Source organism: Astatotilapia calliptera, chromosome 15 (assembly GCF_964374335.1).
Source record: "Astatotilapia calliptera chromosome 15, fAstCal68.1, whole genome shotgun sequence".
In the NCBI taxonomy this organism is placed as follows: Eukaryota; Metazoa; Chordata; class Actinopteri; order Cichliformes; family Cichlidae; genus Astatotilapia; species Astatotilapia calliptera.
In genome coordinates, this window is record NC_137436.1 from 35,689,874 (window position 1) to 35,713,654 (window position 23,781).

General features: G+C 39.3%; 1 protein-coding gene across 1 annotated transcript; it reads right to left on the bottom strand.

The window, feature by feature from the left end:
* Window positions 1-121: 121 nt before the first annotated feature.
* On the bottom strand, window positions 122-20,942 carry jak3 (Janus kinase 3 (a protein tyrosine kinase, leukocyte)). The gene is made up of 24 exons (XM_026143043.2): window positions 20,775-20,942; window positions 17,345-17,542; window positions 17,144-17,261; window positions 16,303-16,420; window positions 15,730-15,875; window positions 15,347-15,644; window positions 15,094-15,231; window positions 12,315-12,472; window positions 11,953-12,064; window positions 11,605-11,785; window positions 10,667-10,791; window positions 8,516-8,647; window positions 8,348-8,435; window positions 7,945-8,069; window positions 7,547-7,685; window positions 7,180-7,331; window positions 6,611-6,761; window positions 4,865-4,992; window positions 4,507-4,696; window positions 4,073-4,197; window positions 3,019-3,191; window positions 2,599-2,716; window positions 2,399-2,512; window positions 122-2,206 (listed from the first exon to the last, which is right to left on the bottom strand). The coding sequence occupies exons 2-24, from the start codon at window positions 17,535-17,537 to the stop codon at window positions 2,087-2,089; spliced, it is 3,342 nt and encodes a 1,113-aa protein (XP_025998828.1). The 5' UTR covers window positions 17,538-17,542; window positions 20,775-20,942; the 3' UTR covers window positions 122-2,086.
* Window positions 20,943-23,781: the final 2,839 nt, after the last annotated feature.

Consider the following 23,781-nt stretch of genomic DNA (forward strand, 5'->3'; position numbering starts at 1 on the left):
CTTAAACCTACTCCATCCTTCCTATTCTGGTATTTTAAAGAGTAAGCAACCTAACTAATAGGCTTCTAAAACTCCCAGCAAAAAAAAAAAAAAAATAGGGAACCACCCCCACCTCATGATGCTTAATCAAAATAATCAACTTTAATTTGATGCAGTGTGAAAACAAATGCACAGAAATCAATTATTTTTCAAGAGTAATTAAATAGATTCAACATCTTTCTTCAACAGAATTGCAGACTGCACAGATGGTATCTTCCCAAAGGAAAAAGTACTACAGCTTACTAGGGTATATTAGACTTAATAGTTACTATATACAGTAATGGACTTCTATACATTTTACATCAGATTAAAACTTTGGGTGTAAGATTCAGATAATTATTTATTAAAAGCTAGACATTTTAAACGAGAATAAGAACGTATTTCTTTGTGGCCCCCTTTCCCTGTTAATGCCCTACCTGGCCCCCTGGCAAAACTTTGCTAGACCCGCCCCTGCACAGTTACCAGATGTCAGCGTAAAAAAGGATCCTGGTGTTATTTGTCTCTCAGAAACAGTTCATAACTTCCCTTTAACTCATTCAAGTCACCTAAAAGGTAAACCTGTTTCTCCATCACCTGTTCAGCTCTGATGATTCAGTAAGGACATCTCCTGGTTTCATCTTCATGTTTCCCTCTCACCAGATATACAAACCGATATCATGACCAGCAGCTTTACAGCTGTGGCTCCAGCAAACATCAGCTGATACTTGAAATTAATATTAAATAAACTCTAACAACAGCTGATAAAGCTTAAACTTGCAGCTGTTGTTTAACACGACATCCGCTGGTTTCCTCTTTCTGGCGCTGTCATGGTCTCCGTGCCTGCCCGGTCGGCCCCACAAGGCTACATTTGCTGTTTCTGTTCTCTCCCTCTCTGCCTGGGCGGAGCTCACTGTGGGCTCCCGCCCTTGGCCCACACACACACCTGACAACAATCACCTGTCATCACCGGGAGCACTATTTGAGGCTGGAACACAGATCCTCTCGTCGCTGGATGATTGTACTACTGACATCTCTCCTCCTGCCTCCCCTTTCCCTCATCCAGCTGCTGTCCTCCACCACTTGCTAATGTTACTGAATCTGTGGAAGCTCTGTGATAGCCACCCCCAAACAACTGATTTATTTTTACACACTGGCCAGCATCTGACCAATCCACCACCTTTCATTATTTATACCGTTAACAGAAAAAAATAAAAAATCATCGGCCCATAAAAACGAAAAATCACCATTGCCCGGTGGGCCGATGGCCAGTCCAGCTATGAGCAGAGGGAGAGAGAGAGGCAGTCGCTCCATATATCCGTTGTTAAGCTTAACGCTGGAATGCTTTATAAACATTCAGAGATGAAGTTACACACTTGCTTTACTTCTCTCTGGGATCACTTCCTCGGAGATGAAATGCTGGATTGGTAGCGAGGCTACAAATACACACGGTCCATCTCTAATACATACATATATATATATATATATATTTTTTTTTACCACATAAACTTATTATTATTATTATTATTAGCTTTATATAAGCTTGTCCAGCTTGTCTTTCTCCCGCTCATCTCAAAAAACGCATTTTGATTTAGGAAAAGAGCTTTATTTATGCTTTGCTGCTTTCGTAAGTGCGATCAACGCATGAACACAGAGAACTAAAGTTACATCCAGGTAACATATATTTTTCATCTACTTTTAAAACGTTGTGAACGTTCTGAGCTACAAAACACTTACAACCCCCCCCCCCCCCCCCCCAAAAAAAAAACAAACAAACAAAAAACTAGCAATCTCTAGCAACCATTAAATCTCTGCAAAAAGTTCAGAGTGAAAACTGGAAAAATATAAAATATAAAAAATATAAAAATATAATAACCTAGGCTTTGCTGTGATATCAACTTGAAAGAGCCTAAGTAGAGCTTATCAGAACCAGTGTACCCAGAGATCTATCATAAATAAGTCAGCCTGCGCATACTCCCATAATTGGATGTTCACTCCTGAGAACTTGTGAACATGTACTCATTTAAACTTGATTTCCTTTTGAACAAAGAGTAAGTATCTTGTATCCTCGTCAGCCTTTAGAGTTCTCTCTTTCATCCTGGACCATAGTTTCAATTTCGTTTCCAAGGTTGGAGAAAAATGGACGCTCATCAAAGTCATGTGCCCAGCACTGCCTCATCATAAGGTACACCTGGCATTACAATGAAAGTAATATGAGCAAGGATAAACATTGTGTAATAAAAGGATAGAAGGGAAATTACTTTATTGCTGATGTAAGACAGATAAGAAAGTCGTTTCTCCAAAGGTCTGATTTACTCACAATAGCAAAGATCAAAAAGTATTCCGAAAAAACTACAGTTTCGACCGCACAGAGCAAACGTACCTTGGGCGGGCAGTTTAAAGGTGGTGGTAACCTCCAGTTACCCTTCAGTAGATTTGCCAGATGCACTGAAATGGATGTACCCAGCACGTTGTGCCCAATCTCCTGCATATAAAGCTGAAACAAAACAGTAAGCCATGGGAATCCATATTTAAGCTGAAGCATTTTCCAGACACATTTGTAACAATTGTACATTTTCTTACTCTTTTCGGATTGAAACTTATATCACAGTAAGAGAAGATTTCATGAAGAACAACCCCGAAACTCCAGACATCTGATTTTTGGGAGAATCTGGACTCAGTGATGGACTCTGGGGCATACCTGCAGTAAATGCATGACCATTAGAGCACAGAATAATCCCGAGTAATGGGGCAACTGTGATCTTCAAGCAGAGGAAATCTATCTCATAGCTTATGCTTCACTTTTCAACATTACATATTCTTTTCTGAGAAGCATTTCTTTTAAAAATAAGCACTGTCTCATGTTTGGTTTTATTCGTGTCTTTCATTTAGTCATATTAGGAAGTATTAACAGCTAGTAACCACACCATCGACACAAGAAAGTAGCTGATTCATTGAAAAGCAGTTATTAGATTTTTATTGGTGAAACTAGTGGAAATCTACCAGAAGATGGGGCTCTCTCCTGGTTGGGTGACACGGTAGTAGTCCTTATTATGTGGAATGACCTTGGTCAGCCCAAAATCAGCGATTTTTACCAGCGTCTCACTGGCTACAAGGATATTTCGGGCTGCAAGGTCTCGGTGCACATAACGCAGGCTCTGCAGGTACTCCATCCCCTGACAGAATTAGAAACAAACGAAAGACACTTTTATTTTTAGCTCTGTCAATCTCCCTCTGTGTTTTAAGTTTTTTTTTTTAAAGATTTGCAACACGTAGAACTGTGGAAAGTCTATGTATTTGTGTGTGTCTGTGGGGGAAATATAATAAGCTATATGGTATTAAAAGGTAAATATTTTTAGCTATTAATTCTTCTTGTCACCTTCTAATACAACTCTAAAATGTGCGTCATCGTTACACAGCAGATAAGAATAAACTGCCAAAACTGAACCGGTCCACACAGCAGAGAGAAATATTCTGCATTAGACACACACACACACACACACACACACACACACACACACACACACACACACACACACACACACACACACACGGCTTGGACAGTTTGTGTCCTTGGGCAAGACACTTCAAACGTTGCCTACTGGTGGTGGTCAGAGGGCCCGGTGGCGCCAGTGTCCGGCAGCCTCGCCTCTGTCAGTGCACCCCAGGGTGGCTGTGGCTACAATGTAGCTTGCCATCACCAGTGTGTGAATGGGTGAATGACTGGATGTGTAAAGCGCTTTGGGGTCCTTAGGGAAAACGTGAGCACTGGTTCAGGAATGGCTTCACATATGTCACGTCAATTTTCAGATCCTGCCCAATCAGATCTGTAATCCTGCTGCGTCACAGGCAGCTTTAAATCCTGCTGGTTTACACTTGCTTGGGAAGACATGTTCATCATCTTTATCAAAAGCAGCAGGTCAAGCACACGTTAAAGCAAAAGACTTTCAAGTCATAGAATGTGCAGTCGATACTCATTTATGATTGTGTGGGCAAACAATTAATTCCTGTCCATATAGCAGAGGTCATATTTTTAACATTTTGCAAGCTCACGCACCTTACAAATTTGAGAAGCAAATAGTAACATCCGCCTGGTGTTGATGTTGTGTTTGTTCTTCTCTAAGTAGCCAATAAGGCTGCCATAGGGCAGGTACTCCATCACTAGACTCATGCTGAGGCGACCTGTGAACAGACAAGCCATGACGTTGTTCATCAGATAATGTCCTTTCAAATCTTTGTCACTGAAACACAGAGACATGTGTGAGTTTCATGCTTTAAGAGGAAATGAGTAAGTGCAACGAGCTCTTTTGCTTGGTTCACTTACATTTACACCTTTTACAAAAAAGTCATACAAGTCACCTTAAACATGTTTTTGAAGTGGCACAGCAATCCTTAATGAGTTCATTTATAAAACAGGAAAGGGAGAGCTAAGAGTTTTACAGTCTAAGCAGGGGGCAGATCATTTTATTATTGTTTAGTTTTTTTTTTTACCCATGCTGTAGCAGACTCCCTTGTATTTGACGATGTAGTCGCAGTGTAAGACGTGGAGGGTGTTGACCTCCTTTTGGAAGTCCTCCAGGTTTGACTGCTTGTTGGACTGCAGCTTCTTCACAGCCACCAGCTCACCAGTGTTATCACCCAGCGGGTCATAACGGCAAAGCTCCACGCTGCCAAAGTTCCCCTGCAAATGTGTTAAGTCACAGGTAAAAACTGAAGTTAAAGTAGATGCATGAAAGAGACGGATAAAGAATGAGCACAAATAGTAGGTCCTGCTTGTGTAGCATAACATCAGCTTGACACATTTATTTAGTTTAAAGCTTCTGTCCATTATATGTCACCTCACACTTACTTTTCCCAGAGGGGAGATGTAGCGCAAGTATCTCTCCTCAAACAATGTCTGGTCGTGCTGAGGGTGGCTGTAAGATCTGCACACGGGGCTCTGTGTGACAGGTTCGGTAGCATGAAGTATCACATAGTCTGGCAAAAAACAAGGCAACGTTAGCAGTCAGCAGTATTTTCACTTCAGTGAATCTCAGCGTAATACCTAAAACATCATCCATTTGGAAAACAGCTATTGGTAGCAACAGTAGTCTGTTTAACAGCTACCCCTGGACGAATCACACAGACACACAAACACAAGGACAAACAAAGATTTCTCTTTGCTATTCTATAATTTACATTTAAAAGGTTCACTGTACTACTGTATATTAGAGCATTTTTTGAAATGCACATACTTATATTGTGTTATCTCAGAGCTTCCCAAAGTGTGGGGCCCGTCCCCTGGGGGGGGGGGGGGGGGTATGAAAAGGAAAAAAACAAAACAAAAAACACTTGGACACTGCTAGCATAATGGACAGGTTTTTGACGGGGCGCCCACACAGGGCAGGAGATGAAGCATCGCTGAATATGTTTCCAAACCAACTTCATTCTAAGCCAAAGACTAGAAAATATGGTGAAGCACATCTTCCCTTTGGCTTCACCTGCACAAGTGCCAAGCAGTGTTGCCAACTTAGCAACTTTGTCGCTATATTTAGCGAGTTTTCAGACCCCTTAGCGACTTTTTTTCTAAAGAAAAGTCGCTAAAAAAAGACGTGAAAGCGCGTATCGCTTTTACTCTCAACAAGCAGCGGATGCTGTAACGCAGTCAGTTCTTCTTTTACTCTTTTACTCTTATGCTGTTTTGTGGATCACAAGGTTTAAAACTACTTATAAACACACACACACAAAGTAACTCCACCAGAGTGCCTATTTCGGGTCACTTTTGCGAAAAGAATTTCAAAGTCTGTTTTAAATGATCTCTGATCCAGGGAAGATGATGATCCGGGGTCATGTTCACGTATAACTTTGTTTTTTATAAAGTTGCATGACAGAGTTAATTGTGTTTTACAGACAGCGATTTCTGGAGATGTCCCTGAGCCCGTGCAGTTATTTCAATGAAAGAATCATGCCTGTTCTTATGCAGTGCCGCGTGATCATTGGCATCCAATATTCATTTTAGGCCTTGTCACTTGCACACAGAGATTTCTCCAGATTCTCTGAAACTTTTGATGGCATCATGTGATGACATATTCAAAGTCTTTGCAATTCTATATTGAGGAACATTATTCTGAAATTGACCCATAATTTGTAGAGGTATTTTTTTGCAGAACTGGTGAACCTCCACCCGTCTTCACTTCAGAGAAATGTTACCTCTTTAGGATGCTGTTCTTTATTAGCGCTGACTTTTGTCACTTGCATTCCAAATTGTTTGAGATTTTTGGCTGCCATCAAACTCTAAATCAGCTCATATCTTTCATGAAGTAATACAATGTCTCACTTTAAACATCAGTTATGTTTTCTATGTTCTATTCTGAATAACATACGGGTTTATAAGATTTGCAAATCATGGATTCTGTTTTATTTACATTTCATAAAACACCATAATTTGTTATCTATGTCTTCTTTTCTAAGGATTATATCTGATACAAAAAGTTAGTCAAAGTATTGTGGTATTAACTGAATTAATTTTATTTATCTAATTAATTTATGTTTTAAAGGACAGTTTTAACATGTATGTGTCAGCTGATTACCAGAACAGTATGGTATGCATCTTTACCTGAAGTGATGAGACTGTTGAGTTGACGGATAATACTGCGACATGAAGGTCTGAAGTCTGCCTGGTAGTCCATACACTGACTGATCAGATCTGCTAGCTCTGTCCACTGAGAGGGAGGCAGCTGCTGGAAACTCTCATAAAACTGCTTCTTCTGCAAAAAAAAACAAAAACAAACACAACACATTTAGCACCACATAGCACCATTTAATGTTTGTACAACAATTTTTCTAACGACTGAAAATTCACAGAAAAGGAAGTGCAATTTTCATTTAATCTACACAGTATTCTCAGTAGTCTTTTCACAGTGTTGCATTTTATTTACATCAACTTGAAAAGTTAATATAATATTCTGAACTGCATCAGTTTTTCTGCATGCTGAACTTTATGAACCAAAACCAGAGCTACAACTCACACACAGAGTCCTCTAGTTTAGGCATTTTCTGCAATTGTTGCATAACAGCAATGAGCTTTGAGGGATCATGTAACACTGACCCAGACAGCTAAAAAGTTTAGAGTGTTTAAAGCCTTCCAAAACCACAAACTGCAGATCAGGGAATACGATAATCTACCTGATCTAGGTTCCAGCCTCGTAGCAGGGAGTTTCCATTGTTAAAGATTTCCCACACTGTGGCGCCAAAGCTCCATTTATCACACTCGAGGGTCAGTTTTTCTGGAGCGCCCAACACCTCGGGGGCCACCCAGGGGATCCTGTCCAGAATGACTGGAGAAACGACAACTCTATTAATTAAGTTTCTTCATCTATTTGTTTGTTTGGCTATAAGGAAGCAGCTAAAAGTATCCTTTATTTTGTAAGGCATGTTAATGGGTATAAAATAAAACGAATAAAGCTAAAATTGGTTACCATTGCATAAAGAAATGCTGATACATACATTACAGTAAATAATGAGTCAATTTAAATAAAAAAAAAGGCTTTACCATCTTTGCCCACCATGGCCATACTGATGCCCGGATCACTCAGCTTAATGAAAGGAGAGCTCCCCTGAGAGGGGTCACCTTCTCTAGCCAGCAGCAGATTTTTGGCACAGATATTTCCATGAACAATGTTCTTCTCTTCCTGTACGAGGGTTACATGTGATTTTAGCAACTACATTTCAAAGTAAGCAGGACAGAAAAATACCTGTTTGCTTGTTTAGTGTTATTAGGAAACACTTCATCCTTTGCATTAATTCTACTGTTCACAGCAGTTATGTATTTTAAAATACCTGGTAAAACATGACATTTTAAATAACATTTATTTGCACATCACGCAATCTACAGTCAGGCCTGCTCTAGGCTGCCTTCTTCTCATTTCCACATCGGTAAATCTTCCTTACCAGGAAGTTGAGGGCTGATGCGAGCTGTTTGGCTACGTCAAGTTTCCAGCTCACTGATACAGATCTCCCCCTTTTCAAGTAAAGGTCAAGGGCCCCGTACTTGACATACTCCTGCACCATGATGTCTGAAAGGCACAACAAGGTTTGTTTCAACAGCTGTACTTCAAACCAAAACACAGAGCGCTCACTCGCAGAGCAGCGCCTGAGCTAGGGCCACATGATATGAGACAAAGTTAACCAAATAACTGTCAGCTTTGAAATTACAACTACTTGTGTCAGTCGAAACACTGATTGTACAACATTCAGCAACACAACATTCAGCTTTACTGGGCTTACTAGCAAACAACAAAACACAAAACAACAAAAACAGTCAATGCGTTCATGGAACTTAGTTTTAACTCACTCTTTGCTCCGTGAACACTAACACCGTATACAAGGAGCAGGTGTCTGTGTGCAATCTGACTCATCAGGCTGGCAGCTTCAAAGAATGACTGAAATGGTCAAAAAGCATGTGTTAGTCATAAGAAACAAATACATTTAAAAAAAAATACTTAGGTATGTATAAAGTCACCTCCCAGCAGTTCTTGTGAGTCGCATCGAGCTCTTTCAGCAGAACTTCGGTCACACGTTTCTCCCCGTCATGAATGTCGATTTTTTTGCCTTTAAAGATTCGAGTGAAAGAGCCCTGACCGAGGCTTTCGTCCTGATTGGGAAAGTATCCATCATAAACAACATTATAGCTCAGCGATTCTTTTTAGATTACCGTGGCTATAGCGTCACAGTAGCAGCATTAGCAGTATTTGTTAGTGCCACAGCGTTATTCATTTAAAAAGATACAACTGTAGCTGTAATGGAGGTATGAGCAGTTGTAGAAGAAGCAGGGGCAGACATTTACACTTTCAGGTCTCGGCTCAAACCAAGAAAGTGTGAATAGATACGTTGCATATTGTTGAGATAAAGAATAAACATTTTAATCACAATACTCGAGTTGTGTCTCCTTAGAATAATAGATTTGCAACAAATCTCTGCTGAAGAAGACTCGTGTAGGACTGTTCCTGTTGAGAACCCCTTGATGTGACTGTGTCAGTTGACAGAATATTGGGACTGTCCCATATAGTGTAACTATTTTCGTATGAAATTCAGCTAATGATTATACTGTTGTTAAAAAGCACAACTCTGAATCAGTCTTCCAGAAATCACGATAAAGGGTGCCAGCTCTTGTTCTTCATTCAGCTACTTAAGGGTCATTACAGCAGATCATCTGCTTTTATTTCACCCTATCCTCAGCATCCTCTTCTGTCACGCCAACCCTCTTCATGTCCTCCTTCACTACATCCATGAGCCTCCTCTGAGGTCTTCCTCTTTTCCACCTGCCTGGCAGCTCCATTTTCAACATAATTTGTCCAATATAGCAACGATCTCTCCTCTGATGCCCAAACCATCTAAACCTAAGTTGTCCTTCTAAAATACCAGTTTCTAATCTTATCCATCTTGGTCACTCCAAGCAGAAATCTTACACTCAAGCACCTTTAGCTCCACGTCCTGTCTTATGTCCGTGCCACTGTCTGTATTGAAACTCTTCTAGCGTCACTACCTCTGCTCCTCAGAGCTTCGCTGTTACACCTGCCCTGTTCTCATTCACACACATGTATTCTGTCTTACTTCTATTGACTTTCATTCCTCTTCTCTCCATTGCACACCCCAATGTCTCCAGACTCTTTTCCACCTCTCCCCACTCTCACTACAGATCACAATATCATCTGCAAATATCATAATTTATAGAGACTCCTGCCTGATCTCATCTGTTAAGCTGTATATCACCATAGCAAACAATACGGGGGTCTGAGCCGATCCCTTATATAATCTCACCCTCACCATGAACCCATCTATCACCCCAACTGCACACTTCACCAATGTCTCACAGTCCTAATACACCATCCTTACATATTTCTGACTTCCTTGTGCACTATCACAATTACTCTTTTGGCACCCTATCACATGCTTTCTCTCTCTATAGATAGATATCTGAAATTCAGGACAGTTTCACAGGGTACATAGGTGCTGTGCAAATCTTTGCAAATCTTGTTGCAGTTATGAAATATCATAAACACATGGAAGCTGTAATACAGGGTGCTACTGTTCATGTCAGAAAGGAATAAGTTAAGGTAATAAACAATTAAAAATTACAATTCAAAGAAAAATAACCAACAACTATTCCATATCCATCTAGTCTGTTGTTTGTGAAAGGTGCAGGAGGAATCACTGGAGATGTGGTTGACATCATAGCTATAGCATTGTTTGGATTCCCAGAATCCCTCTCTCTACATGGGGCTGAAGAGCTACCCCAATAGAACAATGCAGGAAAATAAATCCAAAATGAAGGATAGCAGCTGGGGGAAGTGGGCTGCTGTTGCCTACCTCTGAGTTAACATTAATTTTTCAATAGAAATTTAATGATACAGATAGTTTATAAATAATTGCCGTTTACTGTTTAAAAAATGAGTTCACCACTATAGGTATGCACCACTTCTTGTCCAAAGCTAGCAAGCAAGAAATGCCTGTTATGTTAGGATAAAGGTATATTTTTCATTAATGCTCCTGCTCTGCTTTCACTAAAAAAGGAGTAGATGGAAAAAGAAGAAAACAAGTAGAAGAAGTTTTGTACTGACAGTCATCAGAAGTACCAACTGGCTTGATTGGCACAACATGCAGATCAACTTACACAGCTCAGGTCCTCATATTTGATCATATGAAACTGGATGTGACTGAATTTGTTCCTTTCGGTTGTTGGAGAGCCTGGAGCTTCTACAGAGCTGCAGTTGCGTATGATGATCAAATTTGTGAGCTCTTTAAAAACAGCAGAAAACATAATATTTCTTATAAAATCTTCAATCTTTCAGACATATATTACCTCAAACAAGAATTGAATGATGATGAGTGCACAGAAAATTGTCGAGCAACTGTAGATTTGACAGTACATGTGTCCTAGTAATGTTTTTTTCTATATCCTTGATGTAGTTCAGAATACTGAATGTGACAGTTACACATTGTAACCATGTGGATGTTCATTTGTTTCTACTGCTACAATTGATAGCTTGCACAGATTAATTGAAACAATAAAACTTAGATTATGAGACAACTGTAATATGACAATTTCATATTTAAAAAAAAATCAGAACAGTATGTACTCTATTGCAAAAATTGGCATGCAGTTGATGCAAATATGTAATCACACTTTGATTTTCCTGTAACAGACCCGTCAAAAAACATGGACATAACCTGCTGCTCTTAACAGCAAAGTCTTACAGTGCCATTAATCTGCACTGTTTCTAATGGCCAGCAGGTGGCAGCTCCTCTGTGAAAGAAGTTGCACTATAGGATACTCTTGGTAGTTGGCTCTGAACTTATTTTGGCAAGTACTTTTTATGTTTCTTTTTCACTAGTGAAAACAAGCATCCCAGTTGTCACAGTGTTTACTCACGGCGCCTAGCTAACTAGATAAGCTAGCTTATTAATTTAGCCTCTTGTCTAGTCATGGTGCTGAATTTCAGGAAGTAGATGGCCAAAATGAAGTATCAGGGTCACATCTCTCTGTGTGTTTGCCCTTGTATTTTTGGCGATCAAGGCAGATAATGTCATCTGTAGCTTGAAGAAACATACCTTTGGGTCGGGGTGGACAGCAGCAGGTTAACTTGACAGGTACTTCAGCCAGCAGGAGCTTATTGTGTTGATAGTGGCTGGTAAGCTCTCTCAAGCTGGAAAATGATTTCTGGACACCAAAGAGGCTGTAGTGCTCATTTTTATTAATGAGACAGTCTTTATAATCAAGTCCAAGTGGAGTCTGCAAAAATAAGAGGGTGATTTTTGATCAGAAGCAAGAATCCAAACACTTGAGTCAAAATGTAAGCCATGGGAAACACTCTTGCACATCGGATTGAGCAGATGCTTCTTTAACATGAAGTGGGTGACAAAAAACATTTAAACAAAGGTTTTTGTCTATATCTGTACCTGAACACAAACAGTGAGGAAAAAGTTGTCATAGTTCTTCGGACTCTGCCGCAGAAGGAAGGTACCACCTTTGTATCCTGACTTTTTCAATTTGTTGACTGCAAACTCTGATCTGCTCAAACAGCATAAAAACAAATCAGAATATATCTATCTATCTATCTATCTATCTATCTATCTATCTATCTATCTATCTATCTATCTATCTATCTATCTATCTATCTATCTATCTGTGTGTGTGTGTGTGTGTGTGTGTGTGTGTGTGTGTGTGTGTGTGTGTGTGTGTGTGTGTGTGTGTGTGTGTGGGTGGGTGGGTGTGTGTGTAAAAGCTGGCGTCTGATTAAGTAATGATTAAATTGACGCACGTTATTGGGCCATGACAATGGTTTTTGATTCCCTCTAGAATACTTGGCGGAGCAATGTCTTGGCAGAAGAAGTGGCTTGAGTCCGTGGTCAGTCTGAAGTAACCATCAACAAGTGACACAAACGAAAGTGCCTCTTTGAGACTCTGGAACTTGACTTCCTGTAATGAAAGTAGTCACACACAAAAAAAGTTAGTCTCCTGTTAGTCTCCTGTTGCATTACTGGACCACTTAGGGGACTAAGTTAGGTTTTCAAACTCCCGTTCTGACCGATGCCACGTGTACCGTGGAGTCTTACCATGGACTTCCCACATCACATTATGGATCAAACCTAGCCAACATTTATCCTAAGGACCATCAGTAGTCACGGGAGTTGGGCCTCTGGCTATGAACCATTTGTAGGCAGACATTTATTACTCACTGCACACCCTGCTTGCTGCATTTGGCCCTCTGTGTTCTTGTCCTCTTCTCTAGTTTTAGCTTTAAGTTAAAGGACCATTGTTTGACAGCGTCAGCAAGCATTACAACACTGAATAACCATCAAGTGTTTGCTTAGTCATGGTACAAAAATACTTCCAAACTAAAAGTTGAACCAATGTCTGGGGTGTTACAATGATGCTCAGTCAAGTTACTCCTGAAATGGACACCATTGTTAGACTTTCTAGAAAGACAAACTGCTCTCTACTATCTCTGTATTAATTAATTTCAACTAAGCAAAATTTGAAAGCCTTCTTGAAAAAAGAATGAGGAGGGGAAAAAGCATTTTTCAGTGGTGATGGAAACTTGATGTCTCATACATTTGGGTCCACCACTTGTCCTAACTCGTTAACTGACTTCCTATGGATATAACAGCTTTCCTCACATCACAGAAAGAATGGGGATAATTGTAAGACTCCAACACATTAACTTCACCCGCCACAAATGACATTATCTGATGAATATTTCTCACTTCTGGTCCAGAGATGGTCTGGGTAGAATTCTATTCAACATACAAACATCACCAACATCGGTCCATCTACGATTAAAGGTTTGGTGTTATGCCATGACCAGTTTTGGCCAGATGGTACAAATTTGCAACTTTTCCACCACAGCAAGCCAAATGTCATCCACGTAGCCAGAACAGGGAGCTTTGGAGAAGCAATACAAAAGTAGAAGGGATACAGTTGCCCGAGGACACTAATTTGATGCGAATAGCTTTTAAATTGTTCATATTTACATCCAAACAGTAAAAAAAAATAAATAAATTAAAAAAAAAAAAAAAAAAAAAAAAAAAAAAAAAATATATATATATATATATATATATATATATATATATATATATATATATATATATATATATATATATATATTAAAGACAGTGAAGGTAGTCAGAACTGAGGGGATTGAACTACCAGAAGGCAACATTGCAGACATAGAGGACAGTTACAAGTACCTGGGGATCCCGCAGGCAAATGGGAACCATGAAGAGGCCGCTAGAAAGGCTGCAACCACCAAGTACCTGGAGAGGGTCAGGCAAGTCCTGAGGAGTCAGCTGAATGGTAAGAACAAGATCCGGGCCATCAACACGTACGCCCTGCCCGTGATCAGGTACCCTGCTGGGGTAATAGGCTGGCCAAAGGAGGAGATAGAAGCCACTGACATAAAGACAAGAAAGATCCTTACCATGCATGGAGGGTTTCACCCCAAGTCCAGCACCCTGAGGCTGTACGCTAAGCGGAAGGAAGGGGGCCGGGGACTGGTGAGTGTCAGCACCACAGTCCAGGATGAGACAAGGAACATCCAAGAATACATTGGGAAGATGGCCCCAACTGACCGAGTGCTCAGTGAATACCTCAGGCAGCAGAAACCCAAGAAAGAGGAGGGAGACGAGGAACCATCATGGAAGGACAGGCCCCTGCACGGTATGTACCACCGGCAGATAGAGGAGGTGGCTGATATCCAGAAATCCTACCAGTGGCTGGACAAAGCTGGACTGAAAGACAGCACAGAGGCACTAATCATGGCAGCACAAGAACAAGCTCTGAGTACAGGATCCATAGAGGCTGGGGTCTATCACACCAGGCAAGACCCCAGGTGCAGGCTGTGTAAAGATGCCCCAGAGACAATCCAGCACATAACAGCAGGGTGCAAGATGCTAGCAGGCAAGGCATACATGGAACGCCATAACCAAGTGGCCGGCATAGTGTACAGGAACATCTGTGCCGAGTATAACCTGGAAGTCCCGAGGTCAAAATGGGAGATGCCCCCAAGGGTGGTGGAGAATGACCGAGCTAAGATCCTGTGGGACTTCCAGATACAGATGGACAAAATGGTGGTGGCTAACCAACCGGACATAGTGGTGGTAGACAAACAGAAGAAGACGGCCGTAGTGATCGATGTAGCGGTTCCGAATGACAGCAATATCAGGAAGAAGGATGTGGAGGGTGAAGGTAATGGTGGTCCCCGTGGTAATCGGAGCACTAGGTGCGGTGACTCCCAAGCTAGGCGAGTGGCTCCAGCAGATCCCGGGAATAACATCGGAGATCTCTGTCCAGAAGAGCGCAGTCCTGGGAACAGCTAAGATACTGCGCAGGACCCTCAAGCTCCCAGGCCTCTGGTAGAGGACCCGAGCTTGAAGGATAAACTGCCCGCAGGGGCGTGCTGGGTGTTTATATATATATATATATATATATATATATATATATATATATATATATATATATATATATATATATATACATATATATATACACACATATATATATTGCAATGGTTTAAGTGTAAAATATGTTGTTTTTTTTACCAAGCAGCTGTCATCCTTTCGTGTTATAGTCACCATCCTGCTGTCTTGGGGAACCTGCTCATGGCATACCCGCTGTATACTGATGTCAATGATTTCTTGAAAATCACAGAAGGTCTGCCACTCAACTCTTGACAAAACCTATCAACCAAATAGCATTTTGATCTGTTTAGTAGCGTAGTAGAGATATTAAAGCAGGAAAATGATAGCAGTTAACCAACTACAAACTAAACTCGATCTTCTTCAGTCATCTTACCTGGCTGTTATTGATACTTCCAGCGGTTTGGATTCCTGTTTCCCCTGTGACCCGCACAAGAGAGAAGTCTGACTTTGGATGGGAGGAAGAATGATTCACTTGGAAGGTTTCCGTTCCAACAGAAGGCTCAATGCCAGACAGCTCAATCAGGTACTTGAGTTTCAGGCTGCACTCATCTACGGAGCAGTTGCCAAGCTTCTTTAAGAAACGCTTGAGGGTATTTCTAATTCGGTAGCGGTCCAGCCGGTTTCGTTTCTGGATGTCATGGCGATGTGACATGGGAAGGCAGGATTTGTAGCTAAAGAGGAATAATATTTGGTGTAATGATTGCAAACTAGAATGGATTGTTGTATAAGCAATGATACAGTCTCAACTGTAAATACCTGACAGTCTTGCAGAGCTCTCTAACACTCTGGTTGCGCTCCTTGGCCATTCTCCACAAGTCGAGCACTGCAAGGCCAAGGCATTCCTCCTGAAGAGTCAATGGTGGGGCTATGCCTGCCTTACTTTCAATGAAGTCATTTCGAAGCTAAACACCAAAAGAAATCTTATTATCGTCACATCTACTAGTATAACAAGCATGCAGTTTTTTTGTGGCCACAACTTGTGTTACATTGTGCAGTAGTACATTAATCTATCAGTTTTACAAAAACCAAAACTAATAGACACCTCAAAGCAACAAAGACAGTACATGGTTGGATAAACTTTTGCTAATGAATTAAATTGAAGAATCTCACCATTTTCAATAATAGAAATTGTAAATATTTCATCTTACTAGAAATCGGTACTTAAAATAGAAAAACATTTATCTAATCACTTTCTATCAGTCTCGATTCTTAAAATTAAAATAAAATAAAGAATTTCATAAAGTATAACATAATTTAAATAAATTATGTTAATTAATAAAAATCTTTACTTAATATATTTGAAAATAATATCATTATTTAGCACTTTACCTGGGCAAAAAGATAGTCAATGACACTGTAGTCGAGTACTGGACTGATTCTGTCTCTAGTCAAACTGTAGCGGTATGAAGATCTTGGTTCTTGCCCAAACCAATTTCCAAAGAAGTACCTTCAAACACAAAAGAACCCCATTGCATATCAAATCATATAAAACTAACCTTTACATCAGGATCCATTAAAAACCTTTCAACTAGTACTCCAAACTCTAATTATTTATAGCAACATTCTAAGTATAAGGAGTTGATGCACTAAACATTCATCAAATGAAAGAATATTCAATAGCCACTTTATCTGTCTGTCACTTTATCTTCTGTTGTCAAACTTTGGTGAGCTCTTGTGAGCTGTGGCATCAGTTTCCTGTTCTTAGCTAACAGGAGTGGCACCCGGTTCAGAGATTTTCTTCTGTGTCTTGGTTGTAATGCAGTTGCTTGAGTTATCGTTGTCTTCCTATCAGCTCAAAGCACTTTGGCCATTCTTCTCCGACCTCTGACATCAAGAAGTCCTTTTCACCCAGAGAACTTTGACTCATTGGTTATTTATTTCTTTTTCAGACCATTCTTTGCAAACACTAGCAATGACTGTGTGGGGTAGATCCCAGTAGAGCAGTTTCATAAATACTCAGATCAGTCCGTCTGGTACAAACAGCTATATTGTGTTCAAAGTCACTTAAATCACATTTCTTCCCCATTCTGACGTTTGAGTTGAACTTCAGCAAGTTGTTTTAACCGTGTCCACATGCCAAACTGCGCATTAACAAGCATTTGAAAAGTTGAATTTGAATCTTAAATATATATATATATTTTCTCATCAAATAAGGCATTTTGACACCCACCTGACTCTGAAATGGACTTTTAAGTTTTCATCAGTGTCAAACATGTGAGAAGGAGGATACCAAAATGAGAGGTCTTCAGATGCCAAACCAAATAGACTTAGGTATACCGGCAAGATTCCTGGAGGAAAAAAACCCCACAATAATGAATATGGCTGACAAAAATTAGTGACTTACATAATACATAATGCATTACAGTCTTACCACATTTCTTCCCTGCTTGGATGCAGACATTTTCAGCAGATATTTGTCCAGATGTGATCTGTAATGTTGTTGCTTCCTTTTTGACAGGGAAGAAGTTGACTTGTAAATTAGGAACAGTGCTTGAACTGGACCTCTGGCTGCCTCCGCGGTCTCTGATCACCAGAGGAGTTGACTCTTCCTCGCTGAGATCCATGGTTACTTCAGAAAATAAAGCCAACAGATAAACATCAGAAAATGTATTTAGAGGTCAGTAGTCAGGTGACCTTTTTTATATTAACTTACACTGAAAATCAGAAATCCTTGGAATAACTTGAACATTTTATGTTCTGACATGGAAGGTTCAATTTTGACTTGATTGGCTGAAGCGTTGACATAAAAGTAAAAAAAATGGAGAGTTAAATAACTAATGCTGAATAACTGAGTTGTTTTCCAACTGTTTTTTGTTGTACACGTACAGTGACAATAAAAGGTTATTCTGTTCTTGTGACGTCCACAAAGCTTGACTTCATCCATTTTAGATTAGTAATGTTCCTGAGTCATTGAGTCAGGAACTGTTTCACAGGTCCAGCTTCTTATTTAGTCTGTTCTTGGTTTCCTGTCTGTTCTTGTCTCATCTATGTTTTGTCCTTTGTCTCATATGTGCATCAGCCTTACCTTTCAGCATCTTATATGCTTTACTGTTTCCCTGTTAGGTTCATTTATTGGCCTGTCACCTGGTATTTCCTCTGGTCTTTTGTCCTCCTGTCCTCTAACTCTAGTTTTACTCTCTCTGTCTCATCTTCCCTGATTTGTTCGCTGTTTGTCTCCCTATGTCCCCTGTCACGTCCTCCTGTTCTCCTCTGTTAAGTTAACCAAGGTTTCTCGTTCAGTTGTGTCTCCCTATATTTCGTTCCCCTTTCTGTTCCTAGTCAGACATTTGTTTTCCTCTTTGGTCAGTGTCAAGGTTGCATGTCTCAGTCTCCGTCTCATTGTTAGTTTGGTGTGTTATTTTTATAGCCCCTTGTCAAATACGTGCTACGTTCAGTTTAACTTTTCTTGTCCCCTCCCCTGTAATCAGTGTTTCCTTTTCCCTTGTTACTCGGTGTGTATATATTATCTCAATCTCCCTTTATTGCATCGTCCCTCATACCTACATGCTGTGTGGTTCAGGTTCAGAGGGATTTTTTTCTGTTTCTGAAGTCCTGCATTGTGGGTTCCAAATCTGGCTGCTCGCACAGCACGTACATGACAAGGGAGTGATTCAGCTCTATAAAACCCCATTGACTCAGGAAAAAAAACCTAGATTATTGTTATAAGGTGTTATTGTATCACAGTAGTGTTTACAGTATAGGCTTATGACTCATCGTGTCATAAGAATCAGTGTCATGGCTCAAATCAGGTTTTAAGGTACCTTGGTGCATTACGACATGGTGTCAGACGCCTGGAAAAGCCCCAAATGCTTAATAATTAAAATCTTGGACAAAAACCAAAGAAATGTTTCATATCCTATTTCCCAAATGTATGTATATAAATGCTGACTGGGATGTGTTGGAAAGACTGTTTACAAAGATAACTACCACTGGATTTTCTTGCTAACTGTATAGGAATTTGTGACCTTAAACAACATAAATTAGGAGAAAAGTCACAGGAGGGTGTAGTCCTAAGTAGTTTTCTTGATTAGTCAGGTCCTTCATAGATTCATTAGTGCTGAGGAATAATGGGTGTGTTAGTGGGAGACTGTGAGGTAACAAAAAGCCATGCATCAGGCAGTACCCATGTATACATTAACGTCAAAGGTCTTCTTTTGACAAAACAGACCTGTACCTACCTGGTCTGTGTCAACAAAAGACATAGCATACTTTTATATTTGTTATACTTATGTTACCTGTGAATCTAACTGTCTTTTTCTCTTTTGAATTCCAATTAAGCTCCAATTATTATCTAATAGTATCTTAATTGTCCTTCTAATTCTAATACATTGCTTGTTTTGTTTCTATTGGTGATTAATGGTATTATAGTAGTGATTTTAACACTGGTTCTTATGTCAACCAGTGTGCACACTTGGGGCAGAGTGATTTATGATGGCACCTTACTTTATTGTGGAATCATGTGCATCACTATTGAGGTGCTGCACCCTTTGGCTGTCTTTTCTTTTCTTAATATTATCTTTACCAAGATCAGTGGATGCTTTTTTTAAATTAACTTTTTAGCTTGTAACACTAATAGTGCTTTTACAAGACAATTTCAGTGAAGTGTTTATGCAGTTTACTGTAGCAGTGAACTCTCTGGTGGTCTACGTAAACAATGCTTGATAAAATTACAGTGTACTATTCTGTTAGGATCAAGAACCTGTTATTGTGGTGTTTCTTAAAAATAACAAAAAATGTTTAATGTTTTGTAAAATACTGGGAATAAACTTAAATATTGCTCTGGGCTGCAAGAAATGACTGTATGGGAAATAATTGCAAGGATGAAAAAGAGAATAATAAAATAAAAAGAGAAAATAACATAATCTTGGAGCTGTAAAAATATTGTCCACATGCAAATATATTGCATGATTATATATACACAGATAAATTAGACCAGCATCCAATGTAAGGTTTATGTCATAGATTTACATTATTGGTAATAGCCAACATTATTTTTTATGTTTTTCCACCAAGCTCTTTAATATAATTAATATTTTTGATCATATTTAAATTTTTGCTTAATACTTTTGTTAAAAGAGATCAAATACTGATCTGTGACAGAGAGCTCACAGGAAACATTTACCAAATATTAACAGGATAACTATTCCTTTCAGTAGCACTCAAATTAATTAAAGGTAAGTCCTTAAATGTCAATTTGTGTTTGTAAACCTTAATGCAGGCTCCTGCTTGTATAGGATGAAGTCGTATGCTATACAGTAATATGCATAACCCTGCATTCTAGATAAACATCATATACCGAATATGATGTAAACCTGGACAGACCCCATATTCAGTATTCACATCCATATAAAAGCATTCAGAAAGCTTTTGAAAAGTCAATTGTAGTTTTGCGGGGATTCCCGTCCTCAAGTGAAACTGGTTACCACGCTTTGCCGTAGCCCAAATTAACACTATGTGAGAACATGTGACTTACGTTTCAATGTAATAAGTACATTTATTTGACTTTGTCTTTCAATGTCTTTCAAATACCGTATATTAGGATCAATTTTAAGAATGTTTTTTTATTATTATTTTTTTAAAGATCACCATAACAACTTAAGAAGGAGTCACTGTTATAGAAAAATATCCCACAATATGGACATGCTGTAAAAGCTTCTTTGAATAGCCATTTATAAAGAGCTAAAGACAGATTAATCCATAGATCAAACACATTCTTCATAATGTGACATAATACTTGTCGATATACAGTGGAAGTGGATGTTTCTGAGTAGGAAGTATGTAAAAATATCTTTTATACTTACAGGAATATGTGCAATCACTGGTCGGGTCGTGTATTGTCACATGCGACCATCAGAAGTCCTCATTTTGTTACTTTGTAGCCACAAACACAGAGTTACTTTTCTGACTTTTGCGCTGCGTGTCTGTCTGTGTGAGACAGGAAGTTTAAAAGGATTTCCTGATTTTCAGAAAACTCATCAACTGTTTGTCACCAGGCTGTTGTCACCCCACACATACAAACCCATACAACTTTCAAAAGTGAAATACTGATGTCAGAACTTGTGCAACTTCTCTTTTCAGAATTCACTTTTCAAGGAACATTTCAAGGACCTATGATGCACATTACACGAGAATTAGCATATTTCTCATTCCAGCTGTCTAAATTAATAATCATTGGTTCCAATAGTGTTCAAAAAACGCCTTGTAATGCACCATCACCGTTGGATGAACTTAATACATTTTGGTTACCCCTGAGTGGTGTGGCTGTTTCTCTTGGTTACCAGCAAATGAAACATACAGAATGCAATAAAATATACTGAACACATTTATGCTTCCTAGAGGATGTTGACCAAATTTATTTTCCTTCAGTCATAAGCCTATATTATTGTATTATAATGGACCCATGTTCCTCTTTCAAACCACAACCAGCAGGAAAAGTTTAGCAGAATTGCAAATATTTGATTACTTCTTCCAAAATCCACAGGCCTCTTTGTGTAAGTATAACCATTGTAAATGGCCTGTATTTATATAGCGCTTTACTAGTTCCTAAGGTCCCCAAAGCGCTTTACATATCCAGTCATCCACCCATTCACACACACATTCACACACTGGTGATGACAAGCTACATTGTAGCCACAGCCACCCTGGGGCGCACTGACAGAGGCATTGTCTCATCGACGGACTTTAAAACTGCTCATCCCGAGTAGTGGAAATTTCAAGATTTTGTGTATGTAAATGTGATCCATCATTAGCCTTTTATATTCTTGTCTCGGACCAAGGAGATAAGAACTATGTCTCTGATTCCTGTTATACTTTTGAACAACAGAAATCATGTTAAATGTTGTAATGGTTGAGCACAGAAGACTCAGACTTTTTAATAATCAAAAGAAATTTCCTGTACAGGGGTTGTGGGCCCTCCAGATCGACAACAGAAGAAAATCGACTGATCTAACATTACAGGAAAAGAGAAACAGCTGAAAACTGTGGTTTCCTTGTTCAGCTCTTGGGTTTCTGAGCAGTTTCCTGTTATAGCTCTGAGAAAACCATCTGCTCACAACAGCAAACATTTTAGCACTTTAGGCAATACTTGTAATTTCTTGTTCTGTGAAACTTTTTATTCTGACACATTTAGTATTTTTTTTTTCTATAGCTGTCAATTTTCAGGTTACAGTTAACATTTAAATTAAATAAAACACCTTTGTTAAGACTGATAAATCCAACATAAAACCCTTTCAAACCTCAGCTCCAGTAAACTGAAGCCATTGAGCCATTGCTTGGTTTGTCATCATTTCTGGAAAAAAGGTGATTCATGGGTGTTAAGCTCTGATGCATGCAGCATTCATACTGACCAGGTGGTGTTTACTGTTAGTGTAGAGGTAAGTTCTTCTAGTGTGTGCTATCAAGAGTAGTTAGGCAGGTAAGTTACGTCAAGTAAGAGTTTAATCTTCTTAACAGGAATCCACAGAGAAGTAGGATAAAGAGAGGACTGATTGCATAACTAGGTACAATAATGTAGGCTGATGTAACAGCCTGGTCCCTAAATTCCCAGCAGGATTTGAGGAAATGAAGACTCTTGTCACACACTGCCAGGAAGCAAGAGAGGAATGGCTGGAACAGCCAAGTCATGACAAAATAACAATCCAAAGCACTTTATTAACGGACTGACAGACTAGCATTAATATCCACAACAATGCCAGCATGGCTGAAAGAATGAGTCTATAAAGTCCAGTATTACCTTCATTGGCTTTTACTCCCTACATTTTTATACAAATATTTTTACTTTCTCCTGCTTGAATGTTCAAAACAGTATCCTTTATAGCTTTTATACTATAAGGCTAAAGTGTCACCAGAGCAAGTGCAGGTATCAGCACCAAGCTAGCCCTACAGAAGGGAGCAACATTTTTTAAGTAGCAGTTGGTTTCAAATGCCACATTCTGTAACCTCACTGAACATTAACAAACACAATAAAAGCATTAAGAAAGTTGATACTGATGATGGTTTAAAGTGGAGCGTTTTCAGTCCGGTGTGCTCAGCTCTTTTATAAAACTCCCCGTTCCTGCATCTCTGTCTCTCTGAGGGGAGTTTGCTTGTTACAGCATGATCTCTAAGTTTCTTTTTCATTCTACAATACACTGTGTCCTGATTCTTTAATATTGAGGATAAGAACAAACCAACACTGTCCCAGATTAGTTCAGTCAAACAATGATTTTATTAAACACAATAAAATAAATGCTAAATGCAAGCCATGTTGCAACGATATATTTTCTTTTAATTCCACAACTGCCATACATCCTTTTACACGACAGACTCACTGATGGATCAATCTATGACACCCATAAAATTACATTTTCATTATTTCACTGGGTGAGTTTTGTAGAGAAGTCTGATTATTTTGGATGGACAGAGACAACAAATCAAACATCCAACAGATAACACTGATCTTTTTTTTAATGCTTTAAAGTTGAAGAGAAATGCTGGAGTCTGAAGAAAATGATCTTCTGTGTGAAGTTAGACTGGGCAACAGAGAGTTCACCCAGTCCAAAAGATGTGGGGAACAAGTCCAGGAGGGAATTAGGGTTCGGCAGAGGCGTAGTACACTCCATGATCATTAAATTTTATTTTATTTTTTTCATTTCTGTCCCTAGACAAGACACAATTGAGCACACAACTCTCCGTAAAACTGTTAATTAGTGAGCGTTCATTAAGTCTTTATGCTAAATGGAAATAATATTCTGGTATTCTGTGTTTTAACTGCTCTGTGGGCCAGGATCAGAAACTGCACAAGAAGTATATGTGAAAACTGATAGAGGA